The sequence below is a fragment of the Salmo salar genome, chromosome ssa21 (assembly GCF_905237065.1).
Source record: "Salmo salar chromosome ssa21, Ssal_v3.1, whole genome shotgun sequence".
In the NCBI taxonomy this organism is placed as follows: Eukaryota; Metazoa; Chordata; class Actinopteri; order Salmoniformes; family Salmonidae; genus Salmo; species Salmo salar.
This window is the reverse complement of record NC_059462.1, coordinates 9,263,966-9,281,800: the sequence shown is the minus strand read 5'-3', so window position 1 is coordinate 9,281,800 and position 17,835 is coordinate 9,263,966. Positions and strand designations below refer to the sequence as shown.

Here is a 17,835-nt window from a genome sequence, read left to right as displayed (position 1 = left end):
GTGGTAACCATATGTAGGAGTTTCAATTCTTTAATAGGTGAACAGAGGAGTTTCCTCTGCTCCTTGTTTGCCTCCTCCGGCAAAGGATGTTAAGGTGTGTCCTACCACGGAAGAGTTTTGAAATCAGCCACATCCCCTTTGAAACAGCTGTTTTCTCAGAGGAGAAAACCTTGCACATCTTAAAAAAGCAAGACATTACTTATCCTTTTATCTGTAAAATGTATAGTGCAGCTAGTTACATTTTATTTTTACCACTTCACACATGTACACTGAGTGTATAAAACATTAGGAACACCTTCCTAATATTGAGTTGCACTCCTTTTTGCCCTCAGAACAGGTTTTGAAATCATTCCACTGGGATGCTGGCCCATGTTTACTCCAATGCTTCAGTTGTATCAAGTTGGCTGGATGTCTTTTGGGTGCTATAACATTCTTGATACACACAGGAAACTGTTGAGCATGAAAAACCCAGCATCGTTGCAGTACTTGACATTCAAACCGGTGTGACTGGCACCTACTACCATACCCCGTTCAAAGGCACTTAAATATTTTGTCTTGCCATTCACCCTCTGAATGGCACACATATACAATCCATGTCTCAAGGCTTAAAAATCCTTCTTTAACCTGTCTCCTCACCTTCATCTACACTTATTAAAGTGGATTTAACAGGTGACATCAATAAGGGATCATAGACGGACCAGATGAATCCAGCTGAAAGCTATGTCATGGAAATAAGAGGTCTCAACCGGTGTCATGGAAAGAACAGGTTTTGTACACTCAGTGTATTTTGGGATTCCACTCCTGTAAACGTAATTTGCCTGATGACACACTAGAGGAGAGACCGAGAGTCATTTATTACAAGCACATTTGTTTCCACATTTCCTCGCTTCCCTCTGATGTTTTCAAAAAGAGGCATGGAGAGGACGGGGAGGAGGACATGAGGAGTCGAGGAAATCCAATTGAGAAAAGGGCTCCATTGTGCACCCTCTTTATTGTCATTCCCCTCTCCCTTCTATAGGTGGTGTTTGCATCCAAAGACCCTGTGTGGGAGGAGTGCTTTACCTTCTTTGTGCACAGCATAACAAACCAGCGACTGAATATTCAGGTATACAACCCTCATGATAAAGTAAGGAAGAAACCTTCACACTGGTCGTAGTCGGTGCACACATAGACTTGATCATGTCATATAATGGTAGTCTTTAATTGTAGTCTTTAATTTCATTTTTTGTTTTTATGACTTCAGGTCTACTCTATTTTTCTACTACTAATATTTTTTAGTTTTTACTACTTTTCTCTGTTTTACTACTGTAGACGGCAGACCTGGGATAACTATAGTATCAAATATGCTTGGTAAATAGTAACATCTTTTTTTGAAAAAAGTTTACTACCATTTAGAGGTGACTACAAATATCTGAATACAGATCGCACAAAGTGACTACTTTTCAGAAACATTTGGATTAGCCACCTTCAACTAAGATTAGTTAAACTAGTAGATTATCAAACCAACCAATGAGATTTACTCCTTAAACTACACATACGTACAGATAAAGTGTTGTCTTGTTTCAAACAAACGTACCAGTTTTAAAAGGATAGTTTACTCAGAATACAAATTAACATTATTTTCCACCTGTACCTTGGCTGTAGTCGGTTTCAACGAAGCAGTTTGGATATTTCCTTACTTAGATACTTAATATTCATATTTTATTTACAAGTGACACTTATGCCTCTCGATTAACAATGTAATAACTTGAGTAACATTTTATTAACATTGTTATATAAATTGTGTCTAAGAGCTTTGCACACCTGGATTATTCAACATTTTCCCATTTTATTGTTTTCAAAATTTGTCAACCTCTTTCAAATTGTTTGTTAATCATTGCTAAATAGCCATCTTCAGGTCTTGCCGTAGATTTTCAAGCAGATTTAAGTCAAAACTGTAACTTGACCACTCAGGAACATTCACTGTCTTCTTGGTAAGCAACTCCAATGTAGATTTGGCCTTGTGTTTTCGGTTATTGTCCTGCTGCAAGGTGAATTCCTCTTCCAGTGTCTGGTGGAAAGCAGACTGAACAAGGTTTTTCTCTAGGATTTTTCCTGTGCTTACCTCCATTCCATTAGTTCTTTATACCCCCAAAACACTGTCCAAAGTGTAATAACTTCATCATGCTCAAAGGGATATTCAATGTCTGTTTTATTTTTATTTTTTTACCCATCTACCAATATGTGCCCTTCTTTGCGAGGCATTGGAAAACATCCCTGGTCTTTGTGGTTGAATCTGTTTGAAATTCACTGTTTGACTGAGGGACCTTACAGTGTGGGGTACAGAGATGAGGTAGTCATTCAAAAATCATTTCAAGCACGATTATTGCACACAGAGTAAGTCCATGCAACTTATTACGTGACTTGTTAACCTTTCTGGCGCAGGCGTTCCACTAGCGACCCACCTCGACAACATCCGGTGAAATTGCAGAGCGCCAAATTCAAAATACAGAAATAGTCATAATAAACATTCATAAAAAATACAAGTGTTATACATCGGTTTAAAGATTAAATTCTTGTTAATCCAGCCGCTTTGTCAGATTTCAAAAAGGCTTTATGGCAAAAGCATACCATGCGATTTATCTGAGGACAGCGCCCCGCTTACAAAAGCATACAAACATTTTACAACCAAGTAAAGGAATTACAAAAGTCAGAAATAGTGATAAAATGAATCACTTACCTTTGAAGATCTTCATATGGTTGCAGTCACAAGAGTCCCAGCTACACAATAAATGTTCGATAAAGTCCCTCTTTATGTCCTAAAAACTCTGTTTTGTTGGTGCGTTTTGTTCAGTAATCCACTGGCTCAAAGGCGGTCAAAACATGCAGACTAATACATCCTAATAGTACCGGTAAAGTTCATCGAAACATGTCAAACGATGTTTATAATTAATCCTCAGGTTGTCAATTGTCAAAATAATTGATAATATTTCAACCGGACAATAGCTTATTCAGTAGAAAGGAAAAACAACGAAGGGCGGGCACTCGGTCACGCTCGTAAACCAGCACTGCATTATTCTACAGTCCACTGACAGAAAGGCCTCATTCTTATTCATTTTTCAGAAAACAAGCCTGAAACAATGTCAAAAGACTGTTGATATCTAGTGGAAGCCATAGGAACTGCAATCTGGGTCCTAACCCATTAGATACTCTATAGGCATTCAATTGAAAACTACCCACATCAAAAAATCCCACTTCCTGGATGGATTTTCCTCAGTTTTTCGCCTGCCATATCAGTTCTGTTATACTCAGACATTATTTTAACAGTTTGGAAACTTTTGTGTTTTCTATCCAAATCTACCAATTATATGCATATCCTAGCTTCTGGGCCTGAGTAACAGGCAGTTTACTTTGGGCACGCTTCTCATCCAGATGTTGAAATACTGCCCCCAAGCCATAAGAAGTTATGACATTTTTACTCCTGAACTTATTTAGGCTTTCCATAACAAAGGGGTTGAATACCTATTGAGTCAAGACATTTCAGCTTTTTATTTGTAATTAATTTGACATTATGGGGTATTGTGTGTAGGCCAGTGATGACATCTCAATTTAATCAATTTTAAATTCAGTCTGTAACACACCAAAAATGTGGGAAAAGTCAAGGGGTGTGAATACTTTCTGAAGGCACTGTAGAAACAGAACTAAAGAACATAATTACCATTGTAATCAGTGATGGGATTGTTTTTAAAACAAAAATAATTCTGAATGAGTCAAATATTTAGATCGATACTGAATGTTTTGATATTTTTCCATACCACTCTGACACGTGTAGGCTACTCAGGTAATTATATGCTCGTATCACAATGTAAATAGCACATGGAATGGGATTTGATCCTTTGTTTCTGTGTGTGAGAGTGCCACTGTGTCTTATGGCCATAAAAATACAATGACAAAAGTATAATTATATATCTATACAGGTCAAAAATGTGGGAAAAGTCAAGGGGTGTGAATACTTTCTGAAGGCACTGTAGAAACAGAACTAAAGAACATAATTACCATTGTAATCAGTGATGGGATTGTTTTTAAAACAAAAATAATTCTGAATGAGTCAAATATTTAGATCGATACTGAATGTTTTGATATTTTTCCATACCACTCTGACACGTGTAGGCTACTCAGGTAATTATATGCTCGTATCACAATGTAAATAGCACATGGAATGGGATTTGATCCTTTGTTTCTGTGTGTGAGAGTGCCACTGTGTCTTATGGCCATAAAAATACAATGACAAAAGTATAATTATATATCTATACAGGTCAAAGAGCACGATAAGAAGACGTTACTAGGCACACTCAATGTGCCTCTCAGCCGGCTCCTCAACACGTCAGATATGACCTTGGACCAGCGCTTCCTGCTGGAGCGCTCTGGGGCCAACAGCCAGATCAAGATGAAGGCCACTCTCAGGGTGAGGGAGAACTGCTCACATATCAGTGGCTTCAGGGGTTGGGTAAATGGGGCGAAATGTGAGGTGAGACTGGATGCGTGTTGCAGGCTTAGGCTGGATTGGTGCCCTATAGTCTCACATGGAATGGTTGGGTGTGATGTATGGAAATCTGTTCTCAGACCAGTGTCTTTGATTTGTGTCAAGTTGGGTTGGGTGTCAGGTGGATATTGTGGTCTGCAATTATTATTTGGACTTGTTTGAGCTAGAACAGTGACATGCAGGTCACTTCTCTTGCAGATTAACTTTTTTTCTTTGGTTCAAATTATAGGGATTGGGCATGTTTTGACTGCCACGTCCGTTTGCGATATTACAACAAAGAAGTTACTTCAAACAACGAGCACATTTTTTATTTTTATTTTTTGCCTCGGACATCATTGCATGCATGCTAGAAAAGCAGAGCATGTACTGCATTTATTTATTTTTTACTACGATGCTGGATGATCCTCTTTTTCCTCAACAAACAAAAACAATAATGTATGTGCTGCGGTGAACAGTGGTGCTGTTTCACCTTATGTGGATTTCAGCTTTAACAGTGGTTGACGAGAGATGTGCTAATGTGACAGGGCTATTGCGAGCTGTACACTATCTAGCTGTAAGTGGCGAATGGCCATATTTTTACTGTGTCTGCCTTTTAGTGTCCTTGACATTGTCCCTACCCTCTATTCATACACAGATTCTGACCCTGGAGAAACCAGAACCAAAGGTCATTCTCAAACCTCCACCTCAGCCCCAGCCCTTACAAAACCCACCCACCACATCTCCTACTCCTTCTCCCTCCCCGCTCCCCTCCTCTTACGCCACCCCTACTGCAGCAGCTCTAGACAGTTCCACCAATGGAACTGGAGATTACGTGCGCGACCGCCACGGGTCTTTCCTGGCCGCCGATGGCCGGAGGACAGTCCCTTCCACCCCAGCACACATTCGGCGCTTCGACTCCCAAAGCCTCCTGTCGGAGAACTCCATCGCCTCATCCCGTTTTGACCTGACTGAAGGAGCCCCCTATCCTGAGTGAGTCATTAACTTACTATCAACAGTTCCTTAGGAACCAAACGGAACCAAATGGGACGAAACGGAAAGGGACTAACATTAAAAAATATTGGTTATCGTTGCAAAATGTTTTTCTACACTTTGCTATGGTGCGCACTAATGAATGCACCACAGTTGGGGTCATTGGTTGGTAGTTACATATAATATTGAAATAAATGGCTCAAGATTCAAGCAGTCCTATTTGTGTATATTGTTTGTTTTTATATTCAGTGCTGTGAGTTCGTATTTCTTACGAAATTTACCAGCTAGGTGATGAGTCCTGACTTTGTACACTAAAAATAAAGTATTGCCATTTTAGAGTCACACCTCATCTGTGCTTGTTTGATTCTGGACAGTTTCTCATCTGGTGTAGACTAACTCAAACATATTGTTGAGTCTTGGGTCCTAACTTTGTACAGAAGCAGTCCAAATGAATGGAAAAGATGAGCACTGGAAATTACATGGTGCTTCTCTTTTCCATTCATTGTAGAATGTGGGATATTGCTGGATCTACAAAACAGATGACCTGGGATCTTGACATAAGACTACTTTTGAGGTCTGGAAACATCTGGCAAAATGTGATTTTAATGTGTAATGTCCCCTTAACACTGACTCCAGCTACATCATGAACCACCAGGGGACCTTTGGGGAGATACAGCTGACCGTGCGCTATGTCACCCTGAGGAGCCGTCTCATCATCCTTGTCAACTCCTGCAGGTACTGTGTCTGGGAAACCTACTATCATGCCACACATCCCCACTCTATATGTGTACTGTCTTTATCACATTACACACACACACACACACACACACACACAGGCACAAGCACAGATAAGGTTCTAGGGGTGTTTGAGCATCTGACCCTTTTGCCCTCCTATGAGGAAAGTGCCTTTTCAGATTGGTAGTATTTTTTTAAAATGAATACATTATTTTTCTTTTGGTCTCTTTTCTCTCCTGTTCTGTAATTAATTGCCCATCAAACTAGCTAATAAAAAAAATTATCTTGAAAAATTCCGGCTCCTCTGCGCGTGTGCGAGCGCGCACTGCACTTGTCGTCCTCCTGCTGCTGCACAAGCAGAAGCTACCGGCGCCTAGCGCTAGTATGAGTGGTGGCACACTGGGTACTTTTTAAAAATGTTACGTCGTCTTTCACGGACAGGGAAGGATTCAATTAGACTGTTTTTAAGTAGACCTACAATGCAGATGTCAGCAGCAGAACAAACTTTTTTCCACTTTGACCACCTGCCCCTCCAAAGGTCTGTACATGGCCCTACATACATACACACACACACACACAATCAGACAGTTCACTTATTCACTCATCTCATATCTTGATGGATACAAACATACTGACATGTTAGCACCCAGTCCATTGTGTAAACGTGTTATGATCTTAACTCTGTAATACAATTGATAACTCTTAACATTGTTTAGAATGGCACTCCTTAGGACGAGCAGACATTCAGAATAGAACGTGTTCTCTGCCCTACGTCCTTCTCTTCACTTGGTTCCTTCATATAGAGCCATACTCTGCTAGGTCCTTCTCACCCAAGCCTTACCCTCTTTGCTCTTTATTCCACAGGAACCTGTTCGCCTGCAGCAAGGACGGCTCAGATGCTTACGTCCGCCTTTACCTCCTCCCCGACCAGTCCTGGAAGCATCGCATGAGAACACAGGTGAAGAAGAAGACAGTGACTCCTGTCTTCAATGAGAAGTAAGGGCTTTACCTCCTTTGACCACCAGAGGGCATTCGTTTTTGTGTCCATAGGTAGCCTGGAATCCAAGCTGATACTCCGAGCATAGTGAAACCGCAAATGAGTTTGGATTCCAGGCTAGTCCATAAGGCCAATTCCATCTAAACTCTGTCAATTTAAGAAATGCATTCAGGGCACCCTTCTGAATGCGAGTCTCTGACAAACGTGTTGTTTCTACATCTCTCAGGTTTGAGTTTGACATGTCCCTAGAGGAAGCGGGGACTAGGAAGCTGGATGTGGCGGTCAAAAACAACCGGATGTTCCACACGCGGGAGAGGAAGGAAATTGGAATGGTAGGTAGCAATAGTAGGGATGTCAAAGGTTTAGGCTGCTGCACAGTCACTATGGAACTCTAGTCTAATCTGTGTTTAGAAGCATTTTTAAACTTTTTCCATGATTAAATTAATAATAAATATATGTAATTGTTGTAAAAAATCTGAGTGTGCTTCATTCACTATCATCCTAAATCAAAATATAGAATTATTTTGGCATTGAATTATTTCATATTAAGCTAATTCCCCTATGCCGGAAAGAATGTTTTATTACACAGACTAACGTTTTTACCACACACTATTTACAGGAAATACACATCCCTTTTACCTCAGATTGATGATGATAGTATAAAAGTTTATAGTCATCAAGATTACACAAAATCGATTGCTTAAGGATCGGACCCTTTTTAAAAAAAAATTCGCCTGAAATGACATATCCAAATCTAACTGCCTGTAGTTCAGGACCTGAAGCAAGGATATGTATATTCTTGATACCATTTGGAAGGAAACACTGAAGTTTGTGGAAATGTGAAATTAATGTAGGAGAATATAACACATTACATCTGGTAAAATATAATACAAAGAAAAAACCATGCGTTTGTTTTTGTAGTTTTTTTCAACTTTGAAATGCAAGAGAAAGGCCATAATGTATTATTCCAGCCCTGGTGCAATTTAGATATTTGCCACTAGATGGCAGCAGTGTGTGTGCAACGTTTTAGACTGATCCAATGAACCATTGCATTTATGTTCAAAATGTTCTATCAAGACTGCCCAAATGTGCCTAATTGGTTTATTATTAACTTTTCTAATTCATAACTGTGCACTCTCCTAAAACAATAGCATGGTATTCTTTCACTGTAATAGCTACTGTAAATTGGACAGTGCAGTTAGATTAATGAGAATTGAAGCTTTCTACCAATATCAGATATGTCTATGTCCTGGGAAATTTTCTTGTTACTTACAACCTACGTCAGCTCGACCATCCCGAGGGGGAGCCACCAATCCTGTAGAGGTTAAAACAGATCATCATCTTTGGTTTAGTCCCAGTGTCATATGCACTTGTCGGTGGCAGAACTTAGAACTCTGTCATTTTCAAGACCACGGTGGCAAGAAAAAATACAAACGTCTCTGGCCTCAATACTACACATGGATTTGAGGGTCAAACTATTGCTCATATTCGAGCCAACTCCTGTCACTATAGAGTGGTGAGGAGGAGGAGTCTACCGTGTCCAGAAGCGAATTCACCATACATTTTCAGGATTCAGGTTCTCAAACATCGTTTTATGCTTCGTTTTACTATTGATTTTCGGAATTTTACAGCTGATTTTCGGAATTGTATATCGATTCAGTCTCCTTAAATATTTGTAATCTGATGTATTCATTTCAGTGTCTGAATTGTCTAATCAAACTTTTCGCTGCCAGCTCCTGATATCAGGGCATAAAAACTACAATCTGTGTCCTGAATTACCCTAGTGCGCATGTGCGCCCAGTAATATCCTGTCCCGAGCTTGTTTTCCCTGGCTGAACTAGCTGGCTAGCTGAACTATTCTAGTTTTCATCATCACCCAACTTCATAAATACTGCCCCTTCAACATCAACTCCTTTGCTAGTTATAAAATCATGTAACAAAGAAATTAGCTAGAAAGAATCTTGAAAATTATTTATTATGTTGTTGAATAGTCATGACTCGTGTGAGCTGTCTGTGGTGTTGTAAGACAAAGGTGGCGAAGGCTACTATTGCTACTTAACGCGGATCCAAGTTCAGCTTTGAGATCTACTGGTGTCATTGGCATAGGGTTAGCTGGTTGTTTCTGACTGGGACTGAGTGGGACTCTGTACCTCAGTTGGTAGAGCATGGCGCCTGCAACACCAGGGTTGTGGGTTCGATTCCCACGGGGGACCAGTATTTAAAAATGTAATAAAAATGTATGCACTTTACTATAAGTCGCTCTGGATAAGAGCGTCTGCTAAATGACTAAAATGTAAATGTATGGTCTTCGAACTGTCAGCCTCTCCCCGTTTGGCACAATGGGATATGTAGGGATTTTGCCAACACAGCCAGATATGTACACAGTCTAGTACCCTTAACCTTTTTAAACTGACTATCATATTTGTTGATTAAATTTGACTTCATTAGTATAATGAGTAATCCAGCAATGTCACAAGTTAATTGACATGAGAGAACTCAAGAAAATAGCAACTCTACAGAGCACCAATGGCTACAGTGAATGGCTAAATTAGTTCTGGACACAAAGGGTCCACGGAGCTCCTCCTCCTCACCACTCTATTTAGTAATCCATGTGAGAATATGATTCGCCAAAAATATGAAATAGAAAACCTTTTTATTTTTTGACACCTGGTTCCATTGAAATCAACACAAATATTGATTACTTTGCGTGCGCTATTGTTTACAGTAGAACAAGCTAATCAATTCCAGTCTAGAGTGACTGCTTGGTAAATATTGGTATGTGAGAAGTTTTATAAGAATTTTACTAAATACTGTATTTTACTAAACTAGTATTTGCTGTATTTTACTAAACTAGTACATCTGAACACAAGTGTTACGTGTGTGTGTGTGTGGGGGGGGGGGTGCAATTTGTATGTCTTGGCCTTCAGCATATTGATTATGCTGAACCAGTGTTTGCCACTTGGCTATAAATAAAAAAAATCATAACAGGAAGCGGCAACCTGTCACGTCCTGACCAGTGAAAAGGGTCATTTTGCCATAGTAGTATGGTCAGGGAGTGGCAGGGGGATTGTTTTGTGTGTTTTGAGGTTGGTTTGTTACTAGGGGAATTTGTTCTAGTTTTCTGTTTCTATGTTTCTTTTTCCATGTGTGGCCGAGTATGGTTTCCAATCAGAGGCAGGTGTCTTTCGTTGTCTCTGATTGGAAGCCATACTTAGGCAGCCTGTTTTCCTTTGGGTTTTGTGGGTGGTTGTTTTCCGTTTAGTTATTGTACCTGACGGAACTGTTGGTCGTGTTTGTTATTTTGTAAGTGTTACTCATTAAAGATTTAAAGATGAGCACTCAACATGCTGCGCCTTGGTCTAATCCTTTCGACGCCCGTGACACAACTGTATCATATTCAATTGTTTTAGGAATATAAATTGTACTGGTAACATTTTCCGACAGGATTCTTCTTAATCAGGTAAAAACTACTGAATGAGTCCAAAAGTGTGCTATAATGTATTGGTTTTGATGACGTATAAGTGAAATTGTGAAAATATGTTTGTCCTGCCTTGCAAAAGCGGAGATGGTAGCCAACACCATCATTACGTTCCTCAGGAATGTTTTTCCATTTTATAAACATGTACGATGATAGTTGAGAAAAGTGGGATTACGCGCTTTACTGAATGTCAAGAAGTCTGCTCATGTATGTAATTTGAGTACAATGAAAAATATTCGGTTTCCCAGTTAAAGTGCCTTCAAGGAAAGGCCTCTATGCATATAGCGTGTTTTAAAATTGCGATATCTTGTGTTTTATAAATCTAGGCAAATCTTGTTGAGTGTATTAACAGATCTGCTGTTCATTTTGTCCACAGGTACAAATAGATCTTTCTCAGATGGACCTGGTAAAAGGCTTCACAGAATGGTAAGCAATGAACTTCATCCTCTTCTTTTCTATAATTGGAGCAGTCTCCATTTCCTCCTTCTCTATTCATCTAATGGTGTGGTCAGCATTTTCTGTGCTATAAAGGGACTGATCCCTTAGCTCTGCAATTGAGTGCTTGTTCTCTTCTAAAGGAGTCAGTGTAGCACCTGGAGTCTTGAGGTATATCCAGTAACCTGATAGGTCAGCATTTAAAATGGGAAAAAAAATATTGGAGACAATGTCATACTTTTTCTAAAACTGTGATTGATTGAATGTGTGTGGGGTGTTGATAATGCCTTCTGGGAATGCTATAATGTCCAAAAGTTATGGGCAGAGTTAGAAAGTTGGCTGTCAGAAGGATTACAATGTAAATGTACTTTTAATCCATCTGTCTGCATATTTCAAGACATGGCATATGAGGGTGCAGTAAGATACCCTCATGGGTTGGACAATACTTTTCTCGTCAATCTTCTTGAAAAAATGTATACTTAACTGTAAATCAACCTATACTCCATTGTTAACACAATAGAAAGGTCAACTGCGACGGAGAGAAAAAAAATTGTGCAGTTGTAGGCCATGTGATGGTAGGTGGGTCTGGGCAGGGTTGATGTTGTGGATGTGTGTGTGCGTCTGTATGCTGTTCAATCAATCAAATGTATTTATAAAGCCCTTCTTACATCAGCTGATGTCACAAAGTGCTGTACAGAAACCCAGCCTAAAACCCCAAACAGCATGCAATGCTGTTGTTTGTATATGTATGTTTTGTATCGTTAAGAAATTAAAAAAAATATGAAATATGCTGGCTAAAGAATCCAGAACATAGTCGGTAAAGGTAAATATGCACAATACCACCCTGTCTCTCTTGCTTTTGGTTCTGGGAATAACAGCCCCGTAACAGTTCAGTTCATCATAAAAGATTACTCATGCCCACAGGACCTATACACACTCTTTGCTGATGTTTATTGTCAACATTTCTGTTGACTGTCTTGATGGTTGCAAACCGAAACATTGACAATCAATGTGCAGAGATAAATTGTGCGTATGGGAGTCATCATTTACAATGATGTGATATTACAGTCGTGGCCAAAAGTTTTGAGAATGACACAAATATTAATTTCCACAAAGTTTGCTGCTTCAGTGTCTTTAGATATTTTTGTCAGATTTTACTATGCAATACTGAAGTATAATTACAAGCATTTCATAAGTGTCAAAGGCTTTTATTGGCAATTACATGAAGTTGATGCAAAGAGTCAATATTTGCCGTGTTGACCCTTCTTTTTCAAGACCTCTGCAATCCGCCCTGGCATGCTGTCAATTAACTTCTGGGCCACATCCTGACTGACGGCAGCCCATTCTTGCATAATCAATGCTTGGAGTTTGTCAGAATTTGTGGGTTTTTGTTTTGTCCACCCGCCTCTTGAGGATTGACCACAAGTTCTCAATGGGATTAAGGTCTGGGGAGTTTCCTGGCCATGGACCCAAAATATCGATGTTTTGTTCCCCGAGCAACTTAGTTATCACTTTTGCCTTATGGCAAGGTGCTCCATCATGCTGGAAAAGGCATTGTTTGTCACCAAACTGTTCCTGGATGGTTGGGAAAAGTTTCTATTGGAGGATGTGTTGGTACCATTCTTTATTCATGGCTGTGTTCTTAGGCAAAATTGTAAGTGAGCTCACTCCCTTGGCTGAGAAGCAACCAGATACATGAATGGTCTCAGGATGCTTTACTGTTGGAATGGTAGCGCTCACCTTGTCTTCTCCGGACACGCTTTTTTCCGGATGCCCCAAACAAGCGGAAAGGGGATTCATCAGAGAAATTGACTTTACCCCAGTCCTCAGCAGTCCAATCCCTGTACCTTTTGCAGAATATCAGTCTGTCCCTGATGTTTTTCCTGGAGAGAAGTGGCTTCTTTGCTGCCCTTCTTGACACCAGGCCATCCTCCACAAGTCTTTGCCTAACTGTGCGTGCAGATGCACTCACACCTGCCTGCTGCCATTCCTGAGCAAGCTCTGTACTGGTGGTGCCCAAATCCCACAGCTGAATCAACTTTAGCAGACGGTCGTGGCGCTTGCTGGACTTTCTTGGACGCCCTGAAGCCTCCTTCACAACAATTGAACTGCTCTCCTTGACTTTCTTGATGATCCGATAAATGGTTGATTTAGGTGCAATCTTACTGGCAGCAATATCCTTGCCTGTGAAGCCCTTTTTGTGCAAAGCAATGATGACGGCACGTGTTTCCTTGCAGGTAACCATGTTTGACAGAGGAAGAACAATGATTCCATGCACCACCCTCCTTTTGAAGCTTCCAGTCTGTTATTCGAACTCAATCAGCATGACAGAGTGAACTCCAGCCCTGTCCTCGTCAACACTCACACCTGTGTTAACGAGAGAATCACTGACATGATGTCAGCTGGTCCTTTTGTGGCAGGGCTGAAATGCAGTGGAAATGTTTTTTGGGGATTCAGTTCATTTGCATAGCAAAGAGGGACTTTGCAATTAATTGCAATTCATCTGATCACTCTTCATAATAATCTGGAGTATATGCAAATTGCCATCATACAAACTGTGGCAGCAGACTTTGTGAAAATTAATATTTGTGTCATTCTCAACTTTTGGCTACTAGTACTACTACCACTACCTCTACCTCTACCTCTCTCTTTATCATTAGTGTGTCCTCGGTCCCTGCAATTGAACCTTCAGTAACTAGTTCTGGAGTCAATCACTATCAACAGCTCTAAAAACAAATGTTAATAATTTACAGGAACTCTAAATGTCGTCGCTGTCTGATGAAAACCTCATTGCCAAAACAGAAACTTTCCAGGAATTATTATAATTGTTTCCCCCATTTCGAACATACAATTATGAAACTTCAGATGATATTTTCAATAAATGTTCTTGGTCCTAGAGTACATTGAGGGGAGTTAGTGCATTCAATAAATGTATAAAAAAAGATGCTAGATATACACTGAGTATACCAAACATTTGGAACACCTTCCTAATATTGAGTTGCACCCCGCCCCGTTTGCCAATTCGTTGGGGCATGGACTCTACAATGTGTTGAAAGCGTTCCACAGGGATGCTGGCCCATGTTGACTTCAATGCTTCCCACAGTTGGCTGGATGTCCTTTTAAGTGGTGGGCCATTCTTGATACACACAGGAAACTGTTACGCGTGGGAAAAACTCAGCAGCGTTGCAGTTCTTGCCACAAACCGGTGCGCCTAGCAACTACTAAGATACCCCATTCAAAGGCACTTAAATCTTTTGTCTTGCCCATTCACCCTCTGAATGGCACACATACACAATCCATGTCTCAAAGCTTAAAAATCATTCTTTAAACTGTCTCCTACCCTTCATCTACTCTGATTGAAGTGGATTTAACAAGTGACATCAGTAAAGGATCATAGCTTTCACCTGGTCAGTCTTATTCATGGAAAGAGCAGGCATTCTTAATGTTTTGTATACTCAGTGTATGTCAATCACACTAAATCTTCGTGACCTGAAATTTCCACATTACATTCTCCAACAGGTATGAACTCACTCTACCCAGACTGAAGAAAACCGTCTAGAGGGAAGACCATTACTCCTCAGCCACATCAATGGGTGCAGCGTGTGTGTAGTTCTCAATAAAAAGATAACTGCAGTGGATATAGCCACTTTGAATCCTCCCAACCTCATATATATATATATATACACTGACTGTAAGGAAACAAAACCAGTGTCTCTACAGTATCAACTTCTATGCTCATTCCTCTCAGGGTCTGAATTGTCCTGTGATTCACACCAAAGGTCAAAGGCACAATTCATTTGCTATTAAAATAGTTACTTTTACTTATTGGAAGTCGAAATGCCCAACTTGCACATACTATGTTACTACTCTTTATATAAATGTAGATGTCAATGTTATTTTTTTTTTTAAGACAGGCTTGGGGTTTTAATCTTGTTTGTTAACATAAAAAAAGTCCCGAACCAAAGCAATATAATCAACTTTTCTAGTGCCTTATGAAATTATTCACTACCTTTGCCCAGTTTCACGTTTGCTTTAAATTTAAATAATTTCCAAATAAAAAAACAAAGATGTCTTGATTCCATTGGTTTTGAGTTTATTTTTACAGGGACGGTGCACATTAATCAACGTTTCAGTAAAAGTGCCAGTTTTAGCCAGCCGGCTAATTTTCAAACGCAGTTCCTGGGCAGGTTATTAAAAATAATTACAATAACAATAAAGACAAATAATGAGCAGTGAGCACATGCAGAGCAACATATGACAAGCAACATGTAGCACACAGACAGAGCAATAGCACAAAAAGCAAAAAAACAAAATGCATAAAAGCAACGAAGTGTGCCAGACTTACATTAGTTCAGGTGCAAACATTTCCATTGAATGGAGCCCATCTGTGTGCAATAACAGTGAGTATGTTTACATGCACACTAATTTGATATTAAGATGATTATGGTAATAATCTGAGGTTGGCATTCGACAACTGACAAACTCTCCAGTCCCTGCCTGTGACAAGCATGCCCATAACATGATGCTGTTACCACAGTACTTAAATACAGGGTTTCACTCTGTGTTGTGTAGTATTGTTTTTTTTATTTTATTTAATTTAAAAAAAAAATAGGAGCGGTAGGTCACCCAGCAGCTAGTGAGTTGGACCTGTAGCCAAAAGGTTGACTTTTTGAATCTTGGGCCGGGCGCTGTAAAAAAAGAGGGAATTGATCTGGCATCTGGATGGCTGCTGGGTTCACATCCTAACACCAATCTGTTGGACCCTTAAAGGGATGTTTCAACTTCATATTCATAATCTCCAGCACCAACATCAACAAATGTGAAACTGGCACATTTCTATATTTTGTTGTAAAAAATATAAAGGAAGATAAGTGTTTGCAAATACATCAACCAGTTAGTTGGCAATGCCTACTCATAATTGGTTAAAATCACATGATGTACACCGATGTCAATGTAAACACTTTATTTTTTATTTTTTATACAAACATAGAAACATGCCATTTTCACATACTGTATGTTGATGTTGTGGAGGTGCTGGATATAATGAAATTGTGACATTTCCCATTAAGCCTGGCCCTTAATCCCCCACCATGCTCTACATCCAGGGGTGGGGGGACATAGGGCGAACCACTTTCTAACCAGGTAGGAGAGTCTTTACAATTATCTCCACAAGGCCAGCATTTCCAAGAACTGGATTTCCATATTACTGAATGTTCTCTAACAAGGCTGATCCTTGTTCTTCTTCGTCCGTTGGTGCACTCACACAAACTGTCTCCCCCTGAATCTCAGGAGGAGTTGTTTCGTCCCCCAAGGTTTTTTTTTCAGAGGGAAAAATTCCCTTTTGAAAGATTCATGGTCCATAGTTCAGTACAGCGGCACTTTCAATGGATCCTGATAAGATAAGACATGGAATTAACTTGAAATGTGTAACTCATAATTTTTTTCACTTTAATTAAATAATTAGAATGTAGAAGTAACACTGTTTTAACGTTTAAATAAGTTAAATGCCATTTCTATCTTGGGGACTGGACCAGAAGTGGGTAGAACTGGGGAAAAATAGCACCAGGGAAGCTTCCCACACATCAACACAGGCAAGAAAGGCTCCAAGATCCTGCTACTTCCTCAGTGCGCTGACATCCTTTTTCCTCCCTGGGTGCATGTTCTCCTTCCTCCCTGTGACCTGAGTGAAGCCAATGCAGCCGCTAAGGGTGCAAGTAGCTCACCACACATCAACACAGGTAAGGAAGTCTCCAAGATGATGCTGCTTCCTCCCTGTGCTCACATCTTCCTTCCTCCCTGGGTGTGAGTCCTCCTTCCTCCCTGTGTGACCTGAGTGATGCCAATGCAGCCGCTAAGGGTGCAAGTAGCTCACCACGCATCAACACAGGTAAGGAAGTCTCCAAGATACTGCTCCTTCCTCCCGGCGCGTTCGTCCTCCTTCCTTCGTATGCGACCTGAGTGAAGCCAGTACAGCCGCTAAAGGGGCAAGCAGCTCACCACACATCAACACAGGCAAGGAAGGATCCAAGATGCTGCTCCTTCCTCCCTGAGCACGTACCTTCTTTCTCCCTGTGTGACCTGAGTGAAGCTAATGCATCCACTCGGGTTGCAAGTACAGTAGCTCATCAAAAAGGTCCTCCCTCCCGGGGTGAGCGTCCTCCTTCCTCCATGTTTTGGTATTTTATTAGGATCCCAATTAGCTGTTGCAAGCATGACATAATATAGAACATTAATATAGAACATTAATAGAAAATAACAGCTCAAGGACAGAACTACATCAATAAAAAAACAGAACACATCACCTACATTTCAATACACACACAAAATATCTAGGCCAAATAGGGGAGAGGCGTTGTGCCATGAAGAGTTGCTTTATCTGTTTCTTGAAACCAGGTTTGCTGTTTATTTGAACAATATGATATGGAAGGGAGCTCCATACAATAATGTCTCTATATAATACTTTTCTTGAATTTGTTCTGGATTTGGGGACTGTGAAAAGACCTCTGGTGGCATGTCTGGTGGGGTAAGTGTGAGGGGGTCTGAATACTTTCCGAATGAACTGTAGAGTGAAGTCGGTCTGTAAAGGATATTAGTATTTTTTTCACAGTATTTTGGTTTTGCTTGTTTCTAGTGGGGTCTTGTTGCTATCTTGTAGCTATGTTGCTAGCTAATGACCAGTCCCTTTAACAGCACAGACCC

The 17,835-nt window shown here is 40.2% G+C and overlaps 1 protein-coding gene across 2 annotated transcripts in view; it reads left to right on the top strand.

Moving 5' to 3' along the window:
* esyt3 (extended synaptotagmin-like protein 3) overlaps positions 1-15,212 on the top strand; it is a 31,331-nt gene extending 16,119 nt beyond the window's left edge. The window contains exons 16-23 of one of the 2 annotated variants that reach the window (XM_045704421.1): positions 1,019-1,126; positions 4,295-4,444; positions 5,157-5,491; positions 6,128-6,226; positions 7,091-7,222; positions 7,450-7,555; positions 11,078-11,127; positions 14,656-15,212. In XM_045704421.1, the coding sequence (XP_045560377.1) occupies positions 1,019-1,126; positions 4,295-4,444; positions 5,157-5,491; positions 6,128-6,226; positions 7,091-7,222; positions 7,450-7,555; positions 11,078-11,127; positions 14,656-14,695 (1,020 nt within the window). In that variant the 3' untranslated portion in view covers positions 14,696-15,212. The remainder of the gene's footprint in view (positions 1-1,018; positions 1,127-4,294; positions 4,445-5,156; positions 5,492-6,127; positions 6,227-7,090; positions 7,223-7,449; positions 7,556-11,077; positions 11,128-14,655) is intronic. The other variant, XM_045704422.1, reaches the window with a different exon arrangement.
* Positions 15,213-17,835: the final 2,623 nt, after the last annotated feature.